This window comes from Anomaloglossus baeobatrachus, chromosome 2 (genome assembly GCF_048569485.1).
Source record: "Anomaloglossus baeobatrachus isolate aAnoBae1 chromosome 2, aAnoBae1.hap1, whole genome shotgun sequence".
Classification (NCBI taxonomy): Eukaryota; Metazoa; Chordata; class Amphibia; order Anura; family Aromobatidae; genus Anomaloglossus; species Anomaloglossus baeobatrachus.
In genome coordinates this window covers 423,487,982-423,508,837 of record NC_134354.1, presented here as the reverse complement: position 1 = coordinate 423,508,837, position 20,856 = coordinate 423,487,982, and the positions used below count along the sequence as shown (strand labels likewise).

The following is a 20,856-nucleotide window of genomic DNA, read 5'->3' as shown; positions in this document are numbered from 1 at the left end:
CGCTGTCCATCACCGTGGAGCTGAAACCGCAGCGCAGATATTAGATCTGCCTGCGCCCTCCTTTGATCGCACATGTTCCCCCTGTGTTAGCTATGGCCCCCATGCTGCTGCCCATAGTAAAATAAAACACTTTACTTACCCCCTCCAGCGCTGATCTCCCGGTCTCCCTCCTGCTGCTGTGATCATGCACGCAGAGATGATATCACTCTGTTGTGCCGATCACATGAACGGCCGAGAACCAGGAAAAGCAGGCAGGAGGCCGGAGCTCAACCCCAAGGAGGGAGTCACGAGACAGGACAGTGCTGGAGAAGGTAAGGAAAGAGTTTATTTTACTAAAAGCAGCAGCATGGGGGCGATATCTAAGACAGGGTACCGAGTGCCAGCCACAGGGGGCCGTGTGCAGCAATAGTGGGCCGTGTGCCAGCCACAGTGGGCAGTGTGCCAGCCACAGGGGGCCATGTGCAGCCACAGGGGGCCGTGTGCATCCACAAGGGGGCCGTGTGCATCCACAGGGGGCCGTGTGCAACCACAGGGGGCCGTGTGCCAGCCACAGTGGGCCATGTGCCAACCACAGGGGGCCATGTGCATCCACAATGGGCCGTGTGCATCCACAATGGGCCGTGTGCCAGCCACAGTGGGCTGTGTGCCAGTCATAGGGGCCGTGTGCCAACCATAGAGGACGTGTGCCAGCCATAGGGGACATGTGGCATCACTGGGGGACATGTGCCAGCACAAGGGGGCTATATTCAATATAAGGTGGCCATATCCAGATTAAGGGGGCTAATTTTTAGGATGGGGGGGGCTATGAGGGACATATACCCTATATGATTTGTTAGACGGACACTGGCATTATAAGACGGACCCCATTTATTAAAAAATTCTCTATTCCTTCACCAAACTTGGGGGTGCGTCTTATAATCAGGTGCGTCTTATAAAGCGAAAAATACGGTAATTCACCTGTGTGTAATCAAGTCTCTGTATAAATGCACCTGCTCTGTGATAGTCTCAGTGTTCTCTTTAAAGCGCAGAGAGCATCATGAAGACCAAGGAACACAACAGGCAGGTCCGTGATACTGTGGGGAGAAGTTTGAAGTCGGATTTGGTTGCAATAAGATTTCCAAAACTTTAAACATCCCAAGTAGCACTGTGCAAGCGATCATATTGAAATGGAAGGAGTATCATACCACTGCAAATCTACCAAGACCCGGCCGTCCCTCAAAAATGTCATGTCAAACAAGGAGAAGACTGATCAGAGATGCAACCAAGAGGCCCATGATCACTCTGGATGAACTGCAGAGACCTACAGCTGAGGTGGGAGACTCTGTCCATAGGACAACAATCAATCGTACACTGCACAAATCTGGCCTTTATGGAAGAGTGGCAAGAAGAAAGCCATTTATCAAAGATATCCATAAAAAGTTTTGTTTCAAGTTTGCCACAAGCCACTTGGGAGACAGACCAAATGTGGAAAAAGTTGCTCTGGTCAGATGAAACCAAAAAAGAGAATTTTGTTACTTACCGTAAATTCTTTTTCTTATAGTTCCGTATTGGGAGACCCATACCATGGGTGTTTAGCTTCTGCCTCCGGAGGACACACAACGTACTACACTTAAAAGTGTAGCTCCTTCCTCTGAGCTTATACACCCCCTGGTAGCCAGTCCTAGCCAGTTTAGTGCAAAAGCTGAAGGAGAATAGCCACCCACAAGTAGAACCGAGTAAGAACCGGAACAACCGGAGACTCTGTCCACGACAACAGCCGGTGATAACACACGGAACAAGAAAATTGCCATCAGGCAACAGGGAGGGAGCTGGGTCTGCCAATACGGAACTATAAGAAAAAGAATTTACGGTAAGTAACAAAATTCTCTTTTTCTTTATCGTTCCATTGGGAGACCCATACCATGGGACGTTCCAAAGCTGTCCCTGGGTGGGAATAAACAGAAAAACTAAGAAGTAGGCGGAGCCTAACTTCACAAGTGGGCGACAGCCGCCTGAAGGATGGGTCTGCCCAAGCTCGCATCTGCCGAAGCATGAGCATGCACTTGGTAGTGCTTCGAAAAGGTATGCAGGCTAGTCCAAGTGGCAGCCTGACAGACTTGTTGAGCCGTAGCCTGGTGCCTAAAAGCCCAAGAGGCACCCACAGCTCTGGTCGAGTGTGCTTTGATCCCCGGCGGGGGAGGCACCTGAGTACTCTGGTAGGCGTCCGAAATGGTCGATCTAATCCAATGGGCCACGGTCGGCTTAGAAGCAGAGAGACCCTTGCGCCGCCCTGTGGTTAGCACAAAAAGAGAGGTGCACCGCCTAAGCGCAGCGGTGCGAGACACATAAATCCGGAGAGCACGCACCAGATCTAGAGTATGCAGCGCTTTCTCAAAGCGATGAACAGGGGCCGGACAGAAGGAAGGCAAGGAAATATCCTGGTTAAGGTGGAAGGGAGAGACCACCTTAGGAAGAAAGTCCGGGGTCGGACGGAGAACTACCTTGTCTTGGTGAAAAACCAAAAAAGGTGACTCCGAGGAGAGCGCAGCCAAATCAGACACTCTCCTGAGAGAAGTTATGGCAACTAGAAAGGCCACCTTTTGAGAAAGACGATACAAAGAAACCTCCCTAAGGGGCTCGAAAGGGGGTTTCTGCAATACCGTAAGGACCAAGTTAAGGTCCCAGGGATCCAAGGGCCGCCGATAAGGCGGAATGATGTGAGACGCACCTTGCATGAAGGTGCGGACCTGAGCCAGCTGGCCGAGACGCCGCTGGAACAGCACTGATAGAGCTGAGACTTGTCCCTTGAGAGAGTTGAGGGACAGTCCTAGCTGCAGACCGGACTGTAAAAAAGACAGAAGGGTCGGCAACGAGAATGGCCAAGGAGAATGGCCGGAAGAGCGACACCAGGAGAGGAAAATTTTCCAAGTGCTGTGATAGATCTTGACGGAGGAAGACTTACGGGCCAGAGTCATAGTGGAGATGACTTCAGGAGGAATACCAGAAGCCGTCAAAATCCAGGACTCAAGAGCCACGCCGTCAATTTGAGTGCCGCAGAATTCGGGCGGAAAAACGGACCTTGCGAGAGCAGGTCTGGACGGTCCGGAAGATGCCACGGCATCTCCACGGACAGTTGGAGCAGGTCCGGATACCAAGCTCGCCTGGGCCAGTCCGGTGCAATGAGGATGACTCGACGGCCCTCCATTCTGATCTTGCGCAGGACTCTGGGCAAGAGAGCTAGAGGGGGAAACACGTAGGACAGACGAAATTGGGACCAGTCTTGAACCAGAGCGTCCGCGGCGAAGGCCTGAGGATCGTGGGAGCGAGCCACGTAAGCCGGAACCTTGTTGTTGTGACGGGATGCCATTAGGTCCACGTCCGGAGTGCCCCACTTGCGGCAGATTGACTGAAACACTGCCAGGTGCAGGGACCACTCGCCACCGTCCACGGATTGACGGCTGAGATAATCTGCCTCCCAGTTTTCTACGCCAGGGATGTGGACTGCGGAGATGGTGGACTTGGAGTCCTCCGCCCATTGAAGAATGCGTTGGACCTCCAACATTGCCAGGCGGCTGCGTGTCCCGCCTTGGTGATTGATGTAGGCAACCGCTGTCGCGTTGTCTGACTGGACTCGAATGTGCCTGCCCGCCAACAGGTGGTGAAAGGCTAGGAGAGCTAGAAGCACAGCTCTGGTTTCCAGCACATTGATTGAAAGGGCTGACTCGGACGGAGTCCAAGTGCCCTGTGCTCTGTGGTGGAGATGTACCGCTCCCCAGCCGGAAAGGCTGGCATCCGTGGTGAGAATCACCCAGGACGGAGTCAGGAAGGAGCGCCATTGGGACAGGGAGAGGGGTCGAAGCCACCACTGAAGAGAGCTCCTGGTCCGTGGCGACAGAGCCACTAACCTCTGTAAGGAGGAAGGCCGCTTGTCCCAACAGCGGAGAATGTCCAGCTGCAGAGGACGCAGATGGAACTGGGCAAAGGGAACCGCCTCCATGGAGGCCACCATTTGACCCAGCACCTGCATCAGGCGCCTGAGGGAATAACGGCGGGGCCTCAGGAGAGAGCGCACCGCTAGCCGGAGAGACTGCTGTTTGATTAAGGGCAACTTCACAAGTGCCGGCAAAGTCTCGAACTGCATCCCTAGGTACGTGAGACTCTGGGTCGGAGTCAGAGTGGATTTGGGAAGATTGACAATCCACCCGAATTGGGCTAGGGTGGAGAGAGTGAGCGAAACACTCCGCTGACAGTCTGCGCTGGATGTACCCTTGACCAGAAGGTCGTCCAGATAAGGAAGCACTGCTAACCCCTGGAGGTGCAGGACCGCAATCACTGCCGCCATGACCTTGGTGAATACCCGAGGGGCCGTGGCTAACCCGAAGGGGAGAGCCACGAATTGGAAATGATCCTCTCCTATCGCAAAACGTAACCAACGCTGATGTGACACTGCGATTGGCACATGTAGATAGGCATCTCTGATGTCGATGGACGCCAGGAACTCCCCTTGGGTCATAGAGGCAATGACTGATCGCAGAGACTCCATGCGAAAATGCCGCACCCGGACATGCTTGTTGAGAAGCTTGAGATCCAGGATGGGCCGGAAGGTACCGTCCTTTTTTGGAACTAGGAAAAGATTTGAGTAAAAACCTCTGAACCGTTCCTGAGCGGGAACTGGGACAATCACTCCGTTTGCCTGCAAGGACGCCACGGCCTGCGAGAAGGCGGCGGCCTTGGAGCAGGGGGGAGTTGAGAGAAAAAAATCTGTTTGGCGGGCTGGAAGAGAATTCTATCCTGTAGCCGTGAGATATGATGTCTCTCACCCACTGATTGGAGACTTGCTTTAACCAAGCGTCACCAAAGTGGGAGAGCCTGCCACCGACTAAGGACGTGGCTGGAGCGGGCCGAGAGTCATAAGGAAGCTGCCTTAGTGGCAGAACCTCCTGCGGTCTTCTGCGGACGCGCTTTTTGGCGCCAGTTGGATTTCTGATCCTTGGCTGAGTTAGCGGACGAGGCGGAAGGCTTAGAGGATGACCAGTTGGAGGAACGAAAGGAACGAAACCTCGATTGATTCCTACCCTGGGCGGGTTTCCTGGTCTTGGTTTGTGGCATGGAAGTACTCTTCCCGCCAGTAGCTTCTTTAATGATTTCATCCAGCTGTTCACCAAACAGCCGTGAACCAGCAAAAGGGAGCCCAGCAAGAAACTTCTTGGAAGAAGCATCTGCCTTCCACTCTCGAAGCCACAAAATCCTGCGGATAACAAGAGAATTAGCTGAAGCCACCGCAGTGCGGTGAGCAGCCTCTAGCATGGCAGACATGGCATAAGATGAAAAGGCTGAAGCCTGAGCAGTTAAGGTAACCATCTCAGGCATAGATTCCTTGGTGAGGGAATGCATCTCCTCTAGAGAAGCAGAGATGGCTTTGAGAGCCCACACTGCTGCAAAAGACGGGGAAACCGCGGCCCCCGCAGCTTCATACACAGATTTGGCCAGAAGGTCAATCTGACGGTCAGTGGAATCCTTAAGTGAGGTGCCGTCAGCCACCGCACAACGGTCCGGGCTGATAGCCTAGACACCGGAGGGTCTACCTTTGGGGAGTGAGACCACTCCTTGACCACCTCTGGTGGAAATGGAAACCGGTCATCAGAACCACGCTTTGGAAAGCGTTTGTCAGGGCAGGCCCTGGGTTTGGTCACAGCGGTCTGAAAACTGGAGTGGTTAAAGAACACACTCTTCACTCTCTTAGGCGAGGTAAACTGATGTTTTTCTGCCAAAGAGAGTTGCTCCTCTGACACTGGTGGATTGAGATCCAGCACAGAATTAATAGAAGCAATCAAATCACTAAGATCTGAGTCACCCTCAGAGAAATCGATGGGATACATAGCCTCCGAGCCCCCAGTGAGGGCATCCTCCTCATCTTGAGAGTCAGCTCTTGAGACAGAGCCGTGGGATGGGGAGGGGGAGGAAACCCTGCGCCTTCTCTTAGAAGGACGGGGTCTGGGATCAGATGATGAATCCTCTGTGAGCTCTGATGGACGGAGGTCAGAGGATAGGAGTCCTCTGTCAAGAGTATTAGAGGCACCCTGTGAGGGAGGCTGATGCATATTCATCAAAGTCCTATGGACTCAGCAAATGACTGGGATATGGACCTAGAAAAGGACTCTACCCAGGCCGGGGGTTCAATCACAGGTGAGGAAGCAGCCTGAGAGACCACTGGGCCTTGCTCCTTGTGTGAGACATGCTGCTGGTATACAGAGGTCCACAACCGGAGACCGGCTGTGGCTTACCAGACCGCTGAGCACGGTGTTGTGTGCCCTCCAGAAACCGAAGCCCGGTCCCCCAGTCGCAGCACCTCAGCAGAGATGCAGAATGCAGGATGTCCCAAAGCAGAGTGAACTCTGCCTGAGAAATGACTAGGGGGCGTTCCTATAAAAGAGCGGGAACTGGAGGGCTATAGAGACCTGCAGGGAAGGAGGGACGCCCCAGCAGTGGGGAGTGTCCCTCCTCTGTGTAGAACGGCCGCCGGGAGGAGCCGAACCTGTCCCTCTGCATGAGTGACATGCGAGGGCAGGAAAATGAAACTAGGCCTCCGGCGAAGCCGGGGCCTAAATTTAAGCGGCGAGGCCGACAAGCAGGCACCATCGGCGCGGTTCTCAGGCAAAAGCTAGAGAATCCGCCGGAAAAGTTAAAACAATCACATACAGCATACTCTCCCCTTACAATAAAGAACCGGGACCCCCAACATAAACGTCTCAGGTACTTAGCTGCTGAGACGCAGGGCCATGTACCTGGGGATGAGTACTCCGGTCCAACAGAATCCTCAAGGGGCTGTGGATGGAGACTGGACTCCTGCCAGGCATGGAGACCGTGCTGGCTCCCACTTCAAGCCAGAACCCAGAAGGGAAGGTGAAGGAGCGCGGCATGTAAGGCTGCAGCCTTGTAAATCAACCTTAACACCGCCGACACAGTGGGGTGAGAAGGGACATGCCGGGAGTCCAGACATGGACCCGCTTTTCTTCAAACTCTTTCCAAAAGTCAAACAAATCAGATGAGAATGCATGTGTGGATGTATGCCTCCTGACACAAAGCAATAAACTGGCTAGGACTGGCTACCAGGGGGTGTATAAGCTCAGAGGGAGGAGCTACACTTTTAAGTGTAGTACTTTGTGTGTCCTCCGGAGGCAGAAGCTAAACACCCATGGTATGGGTCTCCCAAAGGAACGATAAAGAAATCGAACTTTTTGGGCACAATGCCAAAGGATATATTTGGCGTAAAAGCAACAAAGCTCATCTCTCTGAACACACCATCCCCGCTGTCAAACATGGTGGTGGCAGCATCATGGTTTGAGCCTGCGTTACTTCAGCAGGGACAGGGAAGATGGTTAAAATTGATGGTAAGATGGATGGAGCCAAATACAGGACCATTCTTGAAGAAAACCAGTTGGAGTCTGCAAAAGACCTGAGACTGGGACAGAGATTTGTCTTCCAACAAGACTATGATCCCAAACATAAAGCAAAATCTACAATGGAATGGTTCAGAAATAAACGTATCCAGGTGTTAGAATGACCAAGTCAAAGTCCAGACCTGAATCCAATCGAGAATCTGTAGAAAAAGCTGAAAACTGCTCTTAACAAACGTTCTCCATCAAACCTCACTGAGCTTGAGCTGTTTGCAAAGGAAGAATGGGCAAGAATTTCAGTCTCTCGATGTGCAAAACTGATAGAGGCATACCCCAAGCGACTTGCAGCTGTAATCGCAGCAAAAGGTGGTGCTACAAAGTATTAACTTAACCCCATAGCGACGGCCTAACGTCTCAAGACGTCGGAAAAACAGGGTACTTATTCTGTTCCGACGTCTTGAGACGTCAGGCCGGAAAAAGCTTGTAGCGCCCCCCAGTGACGAAAAATCTCGGGGGTTTCAGCTACCGGAGGTAGCTGAGACCCCCAAGATTATGAATCGGGGTGTTTTTTTTGGACCCCGTTAATGCGATCGCCGGTATACACCGTATACCGGCGACAACATTAAAAAAAAAAAAAATGGCCGGTAAAATTGATTTATTTCTCATCTGACGTGATCAAACATGTCAGATGAGAAATAAATATAATCCTCTAGTGCCCCCAAAGCCCCCGGTACCGGAGAGTCCCCCCACCACCCCTACCCCCCCTCCGGAAAATCCAAGATGGCGCCGACGCGCGCTGAAAACTGCCGCCGCCGTCGGCTCTGCATTCATTTCCCTCCGATCTGAAATGATCAAACATTTCAGATCGGAGGGAAATGTCCTCCCCCTGACCCCTCCTCCGGTACACCGGAGATCTCTGGTCCCCGGAGCCCCCTCCGGTTCTCCAGAGCCGCCTCCCCCCTCTCCCCTCCGGAGCGTGGAAAATGGCGGCCGCATTCATCCTACTCTTTCTGCCGCATGTGACACGTCACATGCGGCAGAAAGTTGTCCCCAGGTCCCCCCGTCACCCCCCCGTCACCCCCCCCAGCCCCCGGTCATACGTTACCTGGCTGCTGGTGCTCCGGCCCCGCGATCACGCCGAATCCTTCTCTTGAATGCTGGCGGCGCATGCGCAGACAGCGGCTGTCAGCTGGATCCCTGCAAGCAGGGACGCTGACGTCGCTGCTGCAGTAGGCTGCTCCACTGTGGACCGGGGGAGGGTGAGTGCAGTAATCTGCAGACACACTCCTCACATGGAGAGCCTGCTGTTCTAGAAAATGGGGGGTACGTTCTGTGAGCGTGCCCCTCATATTCTAGAATGAGGTTACTGCAGGTCACTCTGCCCTAGGTTGGACCGGGGCAGTGTGAGTGCAGTATTCTCAGATTACTGCACCCACACTGCTCATGGAGAGCTTGCTCTTCCAGAAAATGGGGGATACGTTCCCTGAACGTGCCCCCCATATTCTAGAAGATCCAGAGACGGCGTGGGACCTCAAAAATGGATTACAGCGACCGAAATTTATTTATTTACAATAAATTGGTAAAAGAGGAATGTTTCGGGGAGTTTTTTTTCAAATAAATTTTTTTTTTGTCTTTATTTTTTTCTATTTCTTGACTGGGTTAGTGATGTCGGGTATCTGTTCAGATGCCGTGACATCACTAACCCCAGGGCTTGATGCCAGGTAACATTACAGCTGGTATCAACCCCATATATTACCCCGTCTGCCACCGCACCAGGGCGCGGGATGAGCTGGAGCGAAGCGCCAGGATTGGCGCATCTAATGGATGCGCCACTTCTGGGGCGGCTGCGGCCTGCTATTTTTAGGCTGGGAAGAGTCCAATAACCATGGCTCTTCCCACCCTGAGAATACCAGACCCCAGCTGTCTGCTTCACCTTGGCTGGTGATCTAATTTGGGGGGACCCCACGTTTTTTTTTTTTTTAAAAAACGCCTGGGGAGCCCTCCAAATTGATCACCAGCCAAGGTGAAGCTGTCAGCTGTGGTTTGCAGGCTACAGCTGTCTGCTTTACCCTAGCTGGCTATCAAAAATAGGGGGGACCCCACGTCGTTTATTTTAATTATTAATTTTTTGGGGGGCTAAATACAAGGCTAGGCACCCTTTAGTGCCACATGAAAGGCACTAAAGGGCGCCAGCTTAGAATATGCAGGGGGTGGGACGTTATATTTGTTTGACATCTATCCATTCATCCATTGTAGCATTTTAGGCTGTGCGCCCACAATCGGGATTTGCAGCGTTTTGGGCGCAGAGTGTTTTCCCTGCGTCCATAACGCTGCATTGTGCAGTAGAAGCACAGTGGAAGGATTTTTAGAAATCCCATGCCCAATGTGCTTGCCCAATGTACTTCTCTTCTCCGCAGCATAAACCGACCTGTGGCGGCAGCTTCCCGAGCCTCAGCATGTCAATTTATGCTGCGGAGATGAGTGTTCTCTGCAGGTAGCATAGAGCTCCACAGCGGCCTGAACCCAAATCGTGGGCATGGGCAGCTGCGTTCTCCCGTGGACAACACTCACATCTCTGCAGGAGGCTGACACTGTGTACTAGACGCCGTGTCGCTGGATCATGGCCACATAGACTAAAAGTGAGACATTTGTTGCTACAGCAACATTTTTGTGAAGTACCTGTGGATTCAAAATGCTACTATACTCCTGAATAAAATCCAGTTTCCAAAATGGAGTCACTTGTGGGGGGGTTTCTAATGTATAGGTACCCAAGGGGCCCTGCAATTTATCTCAACTTTTCCAGAATTCAAATGGTGCTCCTTCCATTCCAAGCCCTCCCATTTATCCAAACAGAGGTTTTTGGCCACATGTGGGGTATCCCTGTGCTCATAAGACATTGGATAACAACCTGTTGGGTCCACGGTTTGTTGTTGTCTCTTGAAAAAGTGAGAAATTTGATGCTGAAGCAACATTTTTGTGAAAAAAATGAAAATTTTCAATATGGCAAGGCAACCTAAGCTTATCAAAATCTGTGAAGTATTCGTGGATTCAAACTGCTCACTATACACCTAGATAAAAGCCTTGAGGTGTCTTGTTTCCAGAATGGAGTCACTTGTGGGGGACAGCCACTGTTTAGGCACCTCAGGGGCTCTCCAAATGCAACCTGGCGTCCGCTATTGATTCCAGCCAATTTTGCAGTCAAATGGCACTCCTTCCCTTCCGAGCCCTGCTGTGCACCCAAACAGTTGATTTCCACCACATATAAGGTATCGCCAAACTCAGGAGAAATTGCACAATAAATGTTATGCTGAATATTTTCCTTTTACTCTTGTAAAAAAAAAAAGCTACCTGGTTGAAATAACAATTTTGTGGTAAAATTTTATTTTTTTTTTCATGGCTCAACGTTATAAAATTCTGTGAAGCACCTGGGGGTTCAGGGTACTCACCAAACATCTAGATAAATTCCTTGAGGGGCCTAGTTTCCAAAATGGGGTCACTTGTGCGGGGTTTCTGCTGTTTAGGTACCTTAGGGGTCCTCCAAATGTGACATGGTGCCCGCAATCTTTTTCAGCCAAATTTCCTTTCCAAAATTCAAATATTGCCCCTTTCGTTCCAAGCCCTCCCATTTGTCCAAACAAAGGTTTCAGACCACATGTGAGGTATCACCGCGCTCATAAAAAAGTGGTTAACAAACCTTGAGGTCAAATTTTTGGAATTACCTCTTGAAAAAGTGAGAAAATTGATGCTAAAGCAACATTTTTGAGAAAATTATTAAAATTTTCAATATGACAACGTAACGTTAACAAAATCTGTGAAGTACCTGTGGATCTAAAATGCTCACTATACCCCTAGATAGAATCCTTGAGGGGTCTAGTTTCCAAAATGGTGTCACTTGTGAGGGATTTCTTCTGTTTAGGTACCTTAGCGGACCTGTAAATGCAACATGGTGCCCGCAATCTATTTCAGCCAAATTTGCTTTCCAAAATTCAAATATTGCTCCTTCTGTTCCGAGCCCTCCCATTTGTCCAAACAGAGGTTTCTGATCACATGTGGGGTATCGGCGTGCTCATAAGAAAGTGGGGAACAAGTTTTGGGGTCCATTTTGTTGTGTTATTTCTTCTAAAAGTGAATAAATTTGGGTTAGAGCAACATTTTTAGGTAAAATTTAATTTTTGCTTTTTTTCATTCCACATTGCTTTTGTTCATGTGAAGCACCTGAAGGGTTAATAAACTTCTTGAATGTGGTTTTGAGTACTTTGGGGGGTGCAGTTTTTAGAATGGTGTCACTTTTGGGTATTTTCTATCATCTAGGCCTCTCAAAGTCACTTCAAATGTGATGTGGTCCCTAAAAAAATGGTTTTGTAAATTTTGATGTAAAAATGAGAAATCGCTGATAAACTTTGAACCCCTCTAACTTCCTAACAAAAAAAAATTTTGTTTCCAAAATTGGTCTGATGTAAAGTAGATAAGTGGGAAATGTTATTTATTAACTATTTTGTGTCACAGAAATCTCTGGTTTAACGGTATAAAAATTCAAAAGTTGAAAATTGCAAAAGTTTCAAAATGTTTGCCAATATTCAATTTATTTCATAAATAAACGCAAAAAATATTGTCCTAAATTTGGTACTAACATGAAGTCCAATATGTGACGAAAAAACAATCTCAGAATCACCGGGATCCGTTGAAGCGTTCTAGAGTTATAACCTCATAAAGTGACACTGGTCAGAATTGCAAAATTTGGTCTGGTCATTAAGGTGAAAATTAGCTCCGTCACTAAGGGGTTAAAGGGGCCGAATAATATTGCACACCCCACTTTTCAGTTATTTATAAAAATTTAAAATAAGCAATACATTTCGTTCACCTTCACAATTGTGTCCCACTTGTTGATTCTTCACCATAAAATTTTAAATTTTTATCTTTATGTTTGAAGCCTAAAATGTGGAAAAAATTCAAGGGGGCCGAAGACTTTCGCAAGGCACTGTATACATCCTTGGTCGTGAAGGGGTTAATTCCTTTCCTCCCTAGCAAATTTTTATTTTTGCTCTTTCGTTTTCTCCTTCTTTCCATAGCCATATTTTTTTTTTTAATTTTTTTTATGAGGGCTTGATTTTTTGATGGATGAGTTGTAGTTTTGAATAACTCGCTGTTGAAAAAAATTACTGAAAAACAAGAAACAAAATTCCAAATGATGAAAAAAAACTCCAAAAAGGCACGCAAATGCCACCATTTTCCATTGTTCAATATTAAATATTCAAATTTTTTATTTCCTTTTAATGAATGAGAAGAAGGTGATTTGACTTTATATTTTTTTTTTATATACAAATTTTTATGCGATAATTGCATACTTTAAATGCCCCTGTGGTTATTGAGGACATATAAACAGGTAAGCAGCAGTGATTGGAGCGACTCCAAGGCAGTTGCCAGCAGTGTCACACAGCTGGCATCTGCTGGGTATGGTGGAAGCTCAACTCCTGAAGAAGAAAACATGGCACAACATATGTGTAAATACAGTCTAAGGCTATGTGCGCACGTTGCGTAAATTCATGCAGTTACGCTGCGCTTTGCAGCGCAGCGTAACTGCATGCGTCCTGCGTCCCCTGCACAGTCTATGGAGATTGTGCAGGGGCCGTGCGCACGTGGTCTCTCAGAGCGCAGCGCTTCGGCTACTGCCGAAGCGCTGCGCAAAAAGATGTGACATGTCACTTCTTCCGTGCGCTTTGCCGGCAGCTCCTGCTCTGTCTATGGCAGGAGCTGCAGGCAGAGCGCACGTTCTCGCCGGCACCATGCGCTTCAGAACGGAGCTTTTCAGCTGCGCTCTGAAGCGCACCTTTTACGGTGCTGGGCTAGTACGCAACGTGCGCACATACCCTAAAGGTGCAATACTTCTAGGGGCTATATTCCATACAAGGCTGTGTGGTTATTTTATAATGTGACAGACTCCCTTTAAATGTGTGATGTGAATATATACATACATTTGGGGTCGTATGAACAATTAAAAAAACAAACAAAAAAACTGTGCTGTACTAAATAGCACATAAAATGGTATACATCACCAACAAGTACAAATGTATTTATTAAGAGACAACTTTCATAGTTCCATTGTATGTTGTGTTCCCCCCATTGACTTGGTTTTATGTGCCGAACAGAACCAGGAAGTCTGTTGTAAGAAAAATACTCCTCCATCCTCTCCTTGGTGAATAACAAGCTGTATATATTAACCATGAATTTCTTAAAGGGTTAGTCACAAAAACCAAACAAGTCATGCCCTATTAATAAGATAGGGAATTACTTGCTGATAACTGGGGTCTGACCACTGTGACTCCCAGCAATCCCCAGATCTATTCTTTATAATCCCGAGAATGGACTCTGCAGCCCCATCTTGAAAGGAGAGGGGGGCACATATGTGGCCTCCACTCAATTTATTGTCCATGGGATTGCTATTTCCAGCAGTCCCATAGTTAACGAAAGGAGTGGCTGCTACAAATATGCATGTCAAGTCCATTCAGAAATAATTTGATATATTCTAATTATGCAGGACCAAACTAACCTAGGATTTCTATTCCATGCTCCAATTTGGAAGTTTGTGCTACTTCCTGCAATTTTAAGGGTTTGGTCTAGGTTATATTCTTAAAAGGGGTAGCTGGATCATAAGTATTAACAAATCACTGGTCATAAAGCTTGTTTTGGGAATCTAGCTAGGATTTTGGAAAGACGCCGTGACCCATCTGTGTCACGCGAGTGCACAATGCTCTTTCTTTGCTTACTGAAGTGAAAGCTCCCACTCACCCACAAGCGGGAACTGTCATCTCAACCACTCAATTATTAGTCAAAGTAAGAAACTAAATGCACTTCCCATTTTAAGATCCTTATACATGGCGCCTTCTTTTTAACTGGACAGACTAGTTTTCTATTAAAACAAGTAACAGGAGAAGATTGACAGCATATACCCTCACTGTGGCTTATAGATGGCTGCTGATAATATACAGATTGCAAAGGCGTAGGAAGCACTGATGATGGTGTAATAAGTAACAATAGTTGTATATCATAAGGAAAAAGTCATGGCTGCAAGTTGCAGATGTACAGTATTCTTAACGCATTTCATAGCACATCTAGGTATACGAAGATGACAGATTATAACACTGACCCATACCTGTGACATCTGCGGCCGGACGTTGATTTCACTCAAGTTCACACTATGAGGCATCAGATTGTTGAGCAGCTGGCACAGAAGGACTCCATCTCGTAGTGCTTGAGCTAGGTCACATACTTGGGCAGTTTCCAGAATGACTCGATGATTGGGAGGAAGCACGCGGCAGTCAATAAGCCATCGAGCACAGTGCCTCCACAGCTCCATCTCCACCTTGGTGCCCAAACAGGTGGGATGGGTAAATGAAAGATAAGAAAAAAGAAACCCAGCGATAACGAAGCAAGTAGAAGGACACCAGATTCTTAAAAGGAACTAAAAGGCAGCACAAGCTTCAGCGTGGTGGAGATCGGTAGGATAAGACACGACAGCTGAGACCTCAGGCACAGCCAGCCTGATATATGTCAGAGAGGACACTTCCGCCGTGTAATGGGGAAGAACTGGTTAACTTCCTCTTCTGTAAACGACACCGTAGCTATGTATGGTGTGTGCAGGCGTGACTAGATGTGGCCAGCTCATGTATACCCTGGAGTAAAGTAGCAGGAGGAAATCAGTATATAAATGCAGAAACAACTCGTCTACCTAGTGTGACAATGAAGGGCAGATAGACCGTGAAGCTGCATGATAAAAGACTGCGGTCAGAGAAGGGGCAAGTGGGAAATGATTAATTATGTCTGTATAGAAAACAAAGCTGGGACAAATGACAATGCCATGGGGGTTATGTTGTTACTGCAAGCAATTTTAATACAAAAGTGTTGTTGTTTAACAGTTCATTGGTACAGCATCAATATCTGTCGCAAAGTATTGAGAAAATCACACAGCAGCCTGGTTAGAACCGGACGTAATGACCGATAACGGGAGGGATCCATCCGCGCTCTAACACTTCCAACCTACAGGGTCGGTCTTGTCAGAGGAAGCCAGCGTACAAACGTGAGGAAGGAATTGTGCTGGTGAGCCCCATTTATTGGACGCACGACTGAGTGTTTCTTACAAAAATGAACATGTCACACAAATTCTAAGTGGAATGACCATTAAATAATAAATAAGAAAAATCCTAAGCAGATAAATAAAACAAATGTAGTTTACAATTAGAAAATCAGCTGAATCTGGCATGAGTGCAAAATGGCTGTGGAGATGCGCTAATCTACGCTGCAGCGGGAGTTCACGGACACACGTGGACGCTCCCACGTGGTGCTGGTCAGCGGCAGCTGCTGCAAGAGACTTGATATCTTTATTATATGGTCAAAAGCAGGATGTGCAAGTGCTGTCAAATTCAGAAAGACTAAATCTTATTAAAATCTCATGTCAGTCTCCGATCCCTCTGCAATTTAATAAAGAATAGTTTACAAAACAGAGGATTTCCATATTAAAGTTTAGTAGTGTTGCCTCAGGATATTAACCCTAACAAAAAGGATCTCATATCCCACAAAATCTCATCAATAGCCGCCTACTCTCCTGTTTTACACTCTTCGTTCTGCTAGAGTCCCTGAATCTTAGCAGGAATTCGCACAAGGCTTTGTATCTACAGAAAATATTCACATGGAAGTAGTAACATACAAAAAGAAAAGAAACAGATAAGGCAGTTATAAACATTTGTCTCGTATACATGTATAGACGATAGAAATTTCTCTGCAGAGAATCGGCGTACATCCAGATGTACAGTGCATGATAGAAAATGTCACGGTCTGCCCCGCTTCTAGGCGACTTGCTCTTGTGCCAGAGATCTGCTTCAGTGAGGACTATCTCTTGGTTCCTGAAGATTTAGGAGTGCTGGCAGTTTTCTTGGACATGGTGGGGATTTTAGAAGGTTTAGACAGTCCTCTGCGGGATGGTCCCCCGGCAGCACTACTCTCTGAGGTGTCTGAACAAGCGGACTGTGTCTCTAAAAGGTCGAAGTCAGAGGCATCGCTTCCCCGGCGGCTGCTGGCTCGGCTTCCTGCGCGGCTCCCGGCACGGCTGCCACTTTTCTTCGGATCTACAATAAGAAAGTGAGAGGGTTAGAGAACTATATACTCAAGAATGCAAGCATGACATCAGATTTATCTGTAGGATGTATATACCTCATAATAAGGCACCCATGAGTGGAACAAGGAGCTATCTTCTTTACAAATGTGAGTACAGCTGCCTTTTGCCCTATTCCCATCTCACTTGTCCGAAGACAGAGTCCCGACGCGTTTCCTCCCAAAGATGCCAGGGGTTCATCAGGGGACAGACCCAGGAGGTAAATCGTTAATACAGGAGCCTCCCTGGGGTACCAAAACGATAGTGGCATGTTTGGGAGGAAACGCGTCGGGACTCAGTCTTCAGACATTCTCAGATAATTGTTTTTGATGTGTCCATCACATCCTGATGGGGCTGTTTATCTAATTGTTTGGTGTTTGTTTGGCCTATGTAGGGCTTTATAGGGTCAATCAGGGTCTCCCGTCGGTGAATGGGGGCGCCACAACCCTAAGGCGTCATACCCTCCATTGCTAGGTAGGAAGAGTTTGATAAGGGCATTATAGGGTTACTTTATCCCCTTCTCCCGCCTAGCAATTGTTATTATACACCTTGCATTTATTGTGTTTTTGTTATTTTTGTTATTGTGGTTTTTAACCTTTTAATGGTATTATTAAAAGTAACTTTTTAATGGGGTTTATGGTTTTCCACACTAAAAACATACAGTCATGGCCAAATTTATTAACACCCTCAACTTAATATTTAATTGCACACCCTTTTGAATAAATAACTGCAATAAATCGCCTCCAATAAGCTTCTAACACCTCTCAACTGGAATTTTGGACCACTCTTCTTTTGCAAACTAGTCCAGGACTCCCTTATTGGAAGGGTGTAATCTTGAGATTGTAGATATTTTTAAACACTTTTGGTTCTCAAACCCTCAGACAGTTCTTTTCTCCTCTTTCTGTTCTCCATGTTTAGTGTGGCACACAGAAACACAATGTAAAAAATTGAGTTAACTTCTCTCCTTTTTATCTAGTTTCAGGTGTGATTTTCATATTGCCCACATCTGTTACTTGCCACAGGTGAGTTTGAACGAGCATCGCATGTTTGCAACAAAGTTTTTTACACACAATTTTGTAAATGTGCCAACAATTTTGTCTGGCAAAATTTGGGGGTTTTACATGAAATTATGTCCAATTTACCTTTTTATCCTCTGTTTTTTTTTTAATGTTGTCCCAATACTCACAAAGGAAATAAACATGTGTATATCAAAACGTGTAATTGCAATTATTTTCTGGGACAAATACTTCATTTTCTGGAACAATTTTAAGGGTGACAACACTTTCGGCCATGACTATATACTAAAACCAATATACACTAAACACATACTTTTATTTTCCGTTGATGAGAGTGCATCTCTGGTAAATACCATAGACACTTGAGCTAATACAGGATTGGACATATGTATACCTTTCCCCCTTTTTACGCAACTAAGCATTATATGTGGTCTGCAACCAGTGCCCATAAAAGAACTAAAATTATGACAATTTGTATATACAAAAAAACCCCACATCATCATCATCACAGCTCCCTTTCACACAGGATGTATATTACAAAGCATATTGAGTTTTAACCTCCAGGTTAACACTTTAATTGACTATCATATATTATTTCTTTGCAAAGTGTGTAGCTGCTGGGTTAAAATATTGATCCATTACACATTCTACTCTAAATCCAAATGTAATATTTTCCAAGGCATATACACTGGAAGCTACTTCATAGATCTGTAGTGACTGTACATGTCAAAAGAATTTCCTTTAGACCTACATTTTTTTAACATAATATTTGAAGGGAATCTGTCACCAGGTTTTTTTTTTTTACTATGTAATCTGAGGACAGCAGTAGGTAGGGTTTGAGACACTGATTTCAGTAATGTGTCACTTATTAGGCTGTGTGCTGTTGCTTCATTACAATGAGTGTTTTATCAGCAAGAGATTATCACTGCTGGTCTAGGTCCTTCATGGGACCTGGGCCAACCACACCCCAGCACTGATTAACAGTTTACGGTCACTATACTTTTCCATTATACAATCATCATTACATTTATGGCACTCTGCTGCACGTGAACATCGCCAAGTCGCCAATGAGGTGCATGTAACAATGAAGGCATAGACACCAGTAATAGTATTTAGGGTATTACTTACCAGGGCGACTTGATTTGGCACCAGAAGGGGTGGTCCCAGACATGTCTCCTGTGAGGGAAGAGCGGCTTGTATGGATGGCAGCTTTCTTCATTTTGCTGCTTTGTGCTGGCGTTACCTTAAAATGCCCACAAAATACTAAATTACAAAGTATTCCATATAATAGACCGCTAACAGTTATACTTTTCTATGGTTTGCTTGAAAAGGAAAGAAAATGCGGTCTTACTACTAATTATAGCAATAAAACAACACAGTCTAAGAAACTTTCTATGCATGATCACACTATAATGGTCTGGTACTGTATTACCTCTTCAAAAAGACTGATACAACCAGCACTAATCTGGCGCCCTAAATATATCATTATTCCTATTCTTTCACAAGTTTCTGCATTTTAATAGAAAATCTGCAATGTAGGAACATATCTACCCACCTATATGAAGCCAGATAAAAAACAATAAGAGCAAACCTGTCCCTTTTCAACATGGGTTCTGATCTGCAGGTAACAAAGGTAAAAGATGCAGAATAGCTTGAATATTGGACATTAAAATTCCAGCTTTTTCAAGTTAATGGTCCTACTGAGTGACTGACCGCTTTCACTGCATGCAGTCATACAGGGAAAACCTGCCAATCACTGATTGGAGCGCCCACTGGACTCAAGCCTAGAAACATCAGGACCACCCACTGGACTCCTAAGCAGAGACACATCAGCACCGCCCACTGGACTCCTAAGCATTAAAACATCAGGACCACCCACTGGACTCCTAAGCAGAGACACATCAGCACCGCCCACTGGACTCCTAAGCATAGAAACATCAGGACCACCCACTGGACTCAATCCTAGAAACATCAGGACTGCCAACTGGACTCCTAAGCATAGAAACATCAGGACCGCCCACTGGACTCCTAAGCATAGAAACATCCGAACCGCCCACTGGACTCCTAAGCATAGAAACATCAAGACCGCCCACTGGACTCCTAAGCATAGAAACATCAGGACTGCCCACTGAACTCCTAAGCATAGAAACATCAGGACCACCGACTGGACTCAATCCTAGAAACATCAAGTCCGCCCAATGGACTCCTAAGCATAGAAACATCAAGACCGCCCACTGGACTCCTAAGCATTAAAACATCAGGACCACCCACTGGACTCCTAAGCATAGAAACATCAGGACCACCCACTGGACTCAATCCTAGAAACATCAGGACTGCCAACTGGACTCCTAAGCATAGAAACATCAGGAACACCCACTGGACTACTAAGCATAGAAACATCAGGACCTCCCACTGGACTCCTAAGCATAGAAACATCAGGACCGCCCACTGGACTCCTAAGCATAGAAACATCAGGACCACCCACTGGACTCAATCCTAGAAACATCAGGACTGCCAACTGGACTCCTAAGCATAGAAACATCAGGACCGCCCACTGGACTCCTAAGCATAGAAACATCCGAACCGCCCACTGGACTCCTAAGCATAGAAACATCAGGACCGCCCACTGGACTCCTAAGTACAGAAACATCAGGACCGCCCACTGGACTACTAAGCATAGAAACATCAGGACCACCCACTGGACTCAATCCTAGAAACATCAGGACTGCCAACTGGACTCCTAAGCATAGAAACATCAGGAACACCCACTGGACTACTAAGCATAGAAACATCAAGACCGCCCACTGGACTCCTAAGCATAGAAACATCAGGACTGCCCACTGGACTCCTAAGCATAGAAACATCAGGACTGCCCACTGGACTCCTAAGCATAGAAACATCAGGACCACTGACTGGACTCAATCCTAGAAACATCAGGACCGCCCAATGGACTACTAAGCATAGAAACATCAGGACCTCCCACTGGACTCCTAAGCATAGAAACATCAAGACCGCCCACTGGACTCCTAAGCATAGAAACATCAGGACTGCCCACTGGACTCAATCCTAGAAACATCAGGACTGCCAACTGGACTCCTAAGCATAGAAACATCAGGACCGCCTACTGGACTCCTAAGCATAGAAACATCCGAACCGCCCACTGGACTCCTAAGCATAGAAACATCAGGACCGCCCACTGGACTACTAAGCACAGAAACATCAGGACCGCCCACTGGACTACTAAGCATAGAAACATCAGGACCTCCCACTGGACTCCTAAGCATAGAAACATCAAGACCGCCCACTGGACTCCTAAGCA

At 47.0% G+C, this 20,856-nt stretch overlaps 2 protein-coding genes across 21 annotated transcripts in view; both read right to left on the bottom strand.

Moving 5' to 3' along the window:
• VAV1 (vav guanine nucleotide exchange factor 1) overlaps window positions 1–14,878 on the bottom strand; it is a 153,685-nt gene extending 138,807 nt beyond the window's left edge. Inside the window, exon 1 of the mRNA XM_075334151.1 lies at window positions 14,527–14,878. Coding sequence (XP_075190266.1) covers window positions 14,527–14,730 — 204 coding nt within the window. The 5' untranslated portion in view covers window positions 14,731–14,878. The remainder of the gene's footprint in view (window positions 1–14,526) is intronic.
• Window positions 14,879–15,238: 360 nt separating this feature from the next.
• The window catches only part of MACF1 (microtubule actin crosslinking factor 1), a 519,073-nt gene continuing 513,455 nt past the window's right edge, over window positions 15,239–20,856 (bottom strand). For all 20 annotated transcript variants that reach the window (XM_075336189.1, XM_075336201.1, XM_075336203.1 and 17 more), the window contains 2 exons: window positions 18,666–18,780; window positions 15,239–16,495 (listed from right to left, as the gene is read on the bottom strand). In XM_075336189.1, coding sequence (XP_075192304.1) covers window positions 16,260–16,495; window positions 18,666–18,780 — 351 coding nt within the window. In that variant the 3' untranslated portion in view covers window positions 15,239–16,259. The remainder of the gene's footprint in view (window positions 16,496–18,665; window positions 18,781–20,856) is intronic.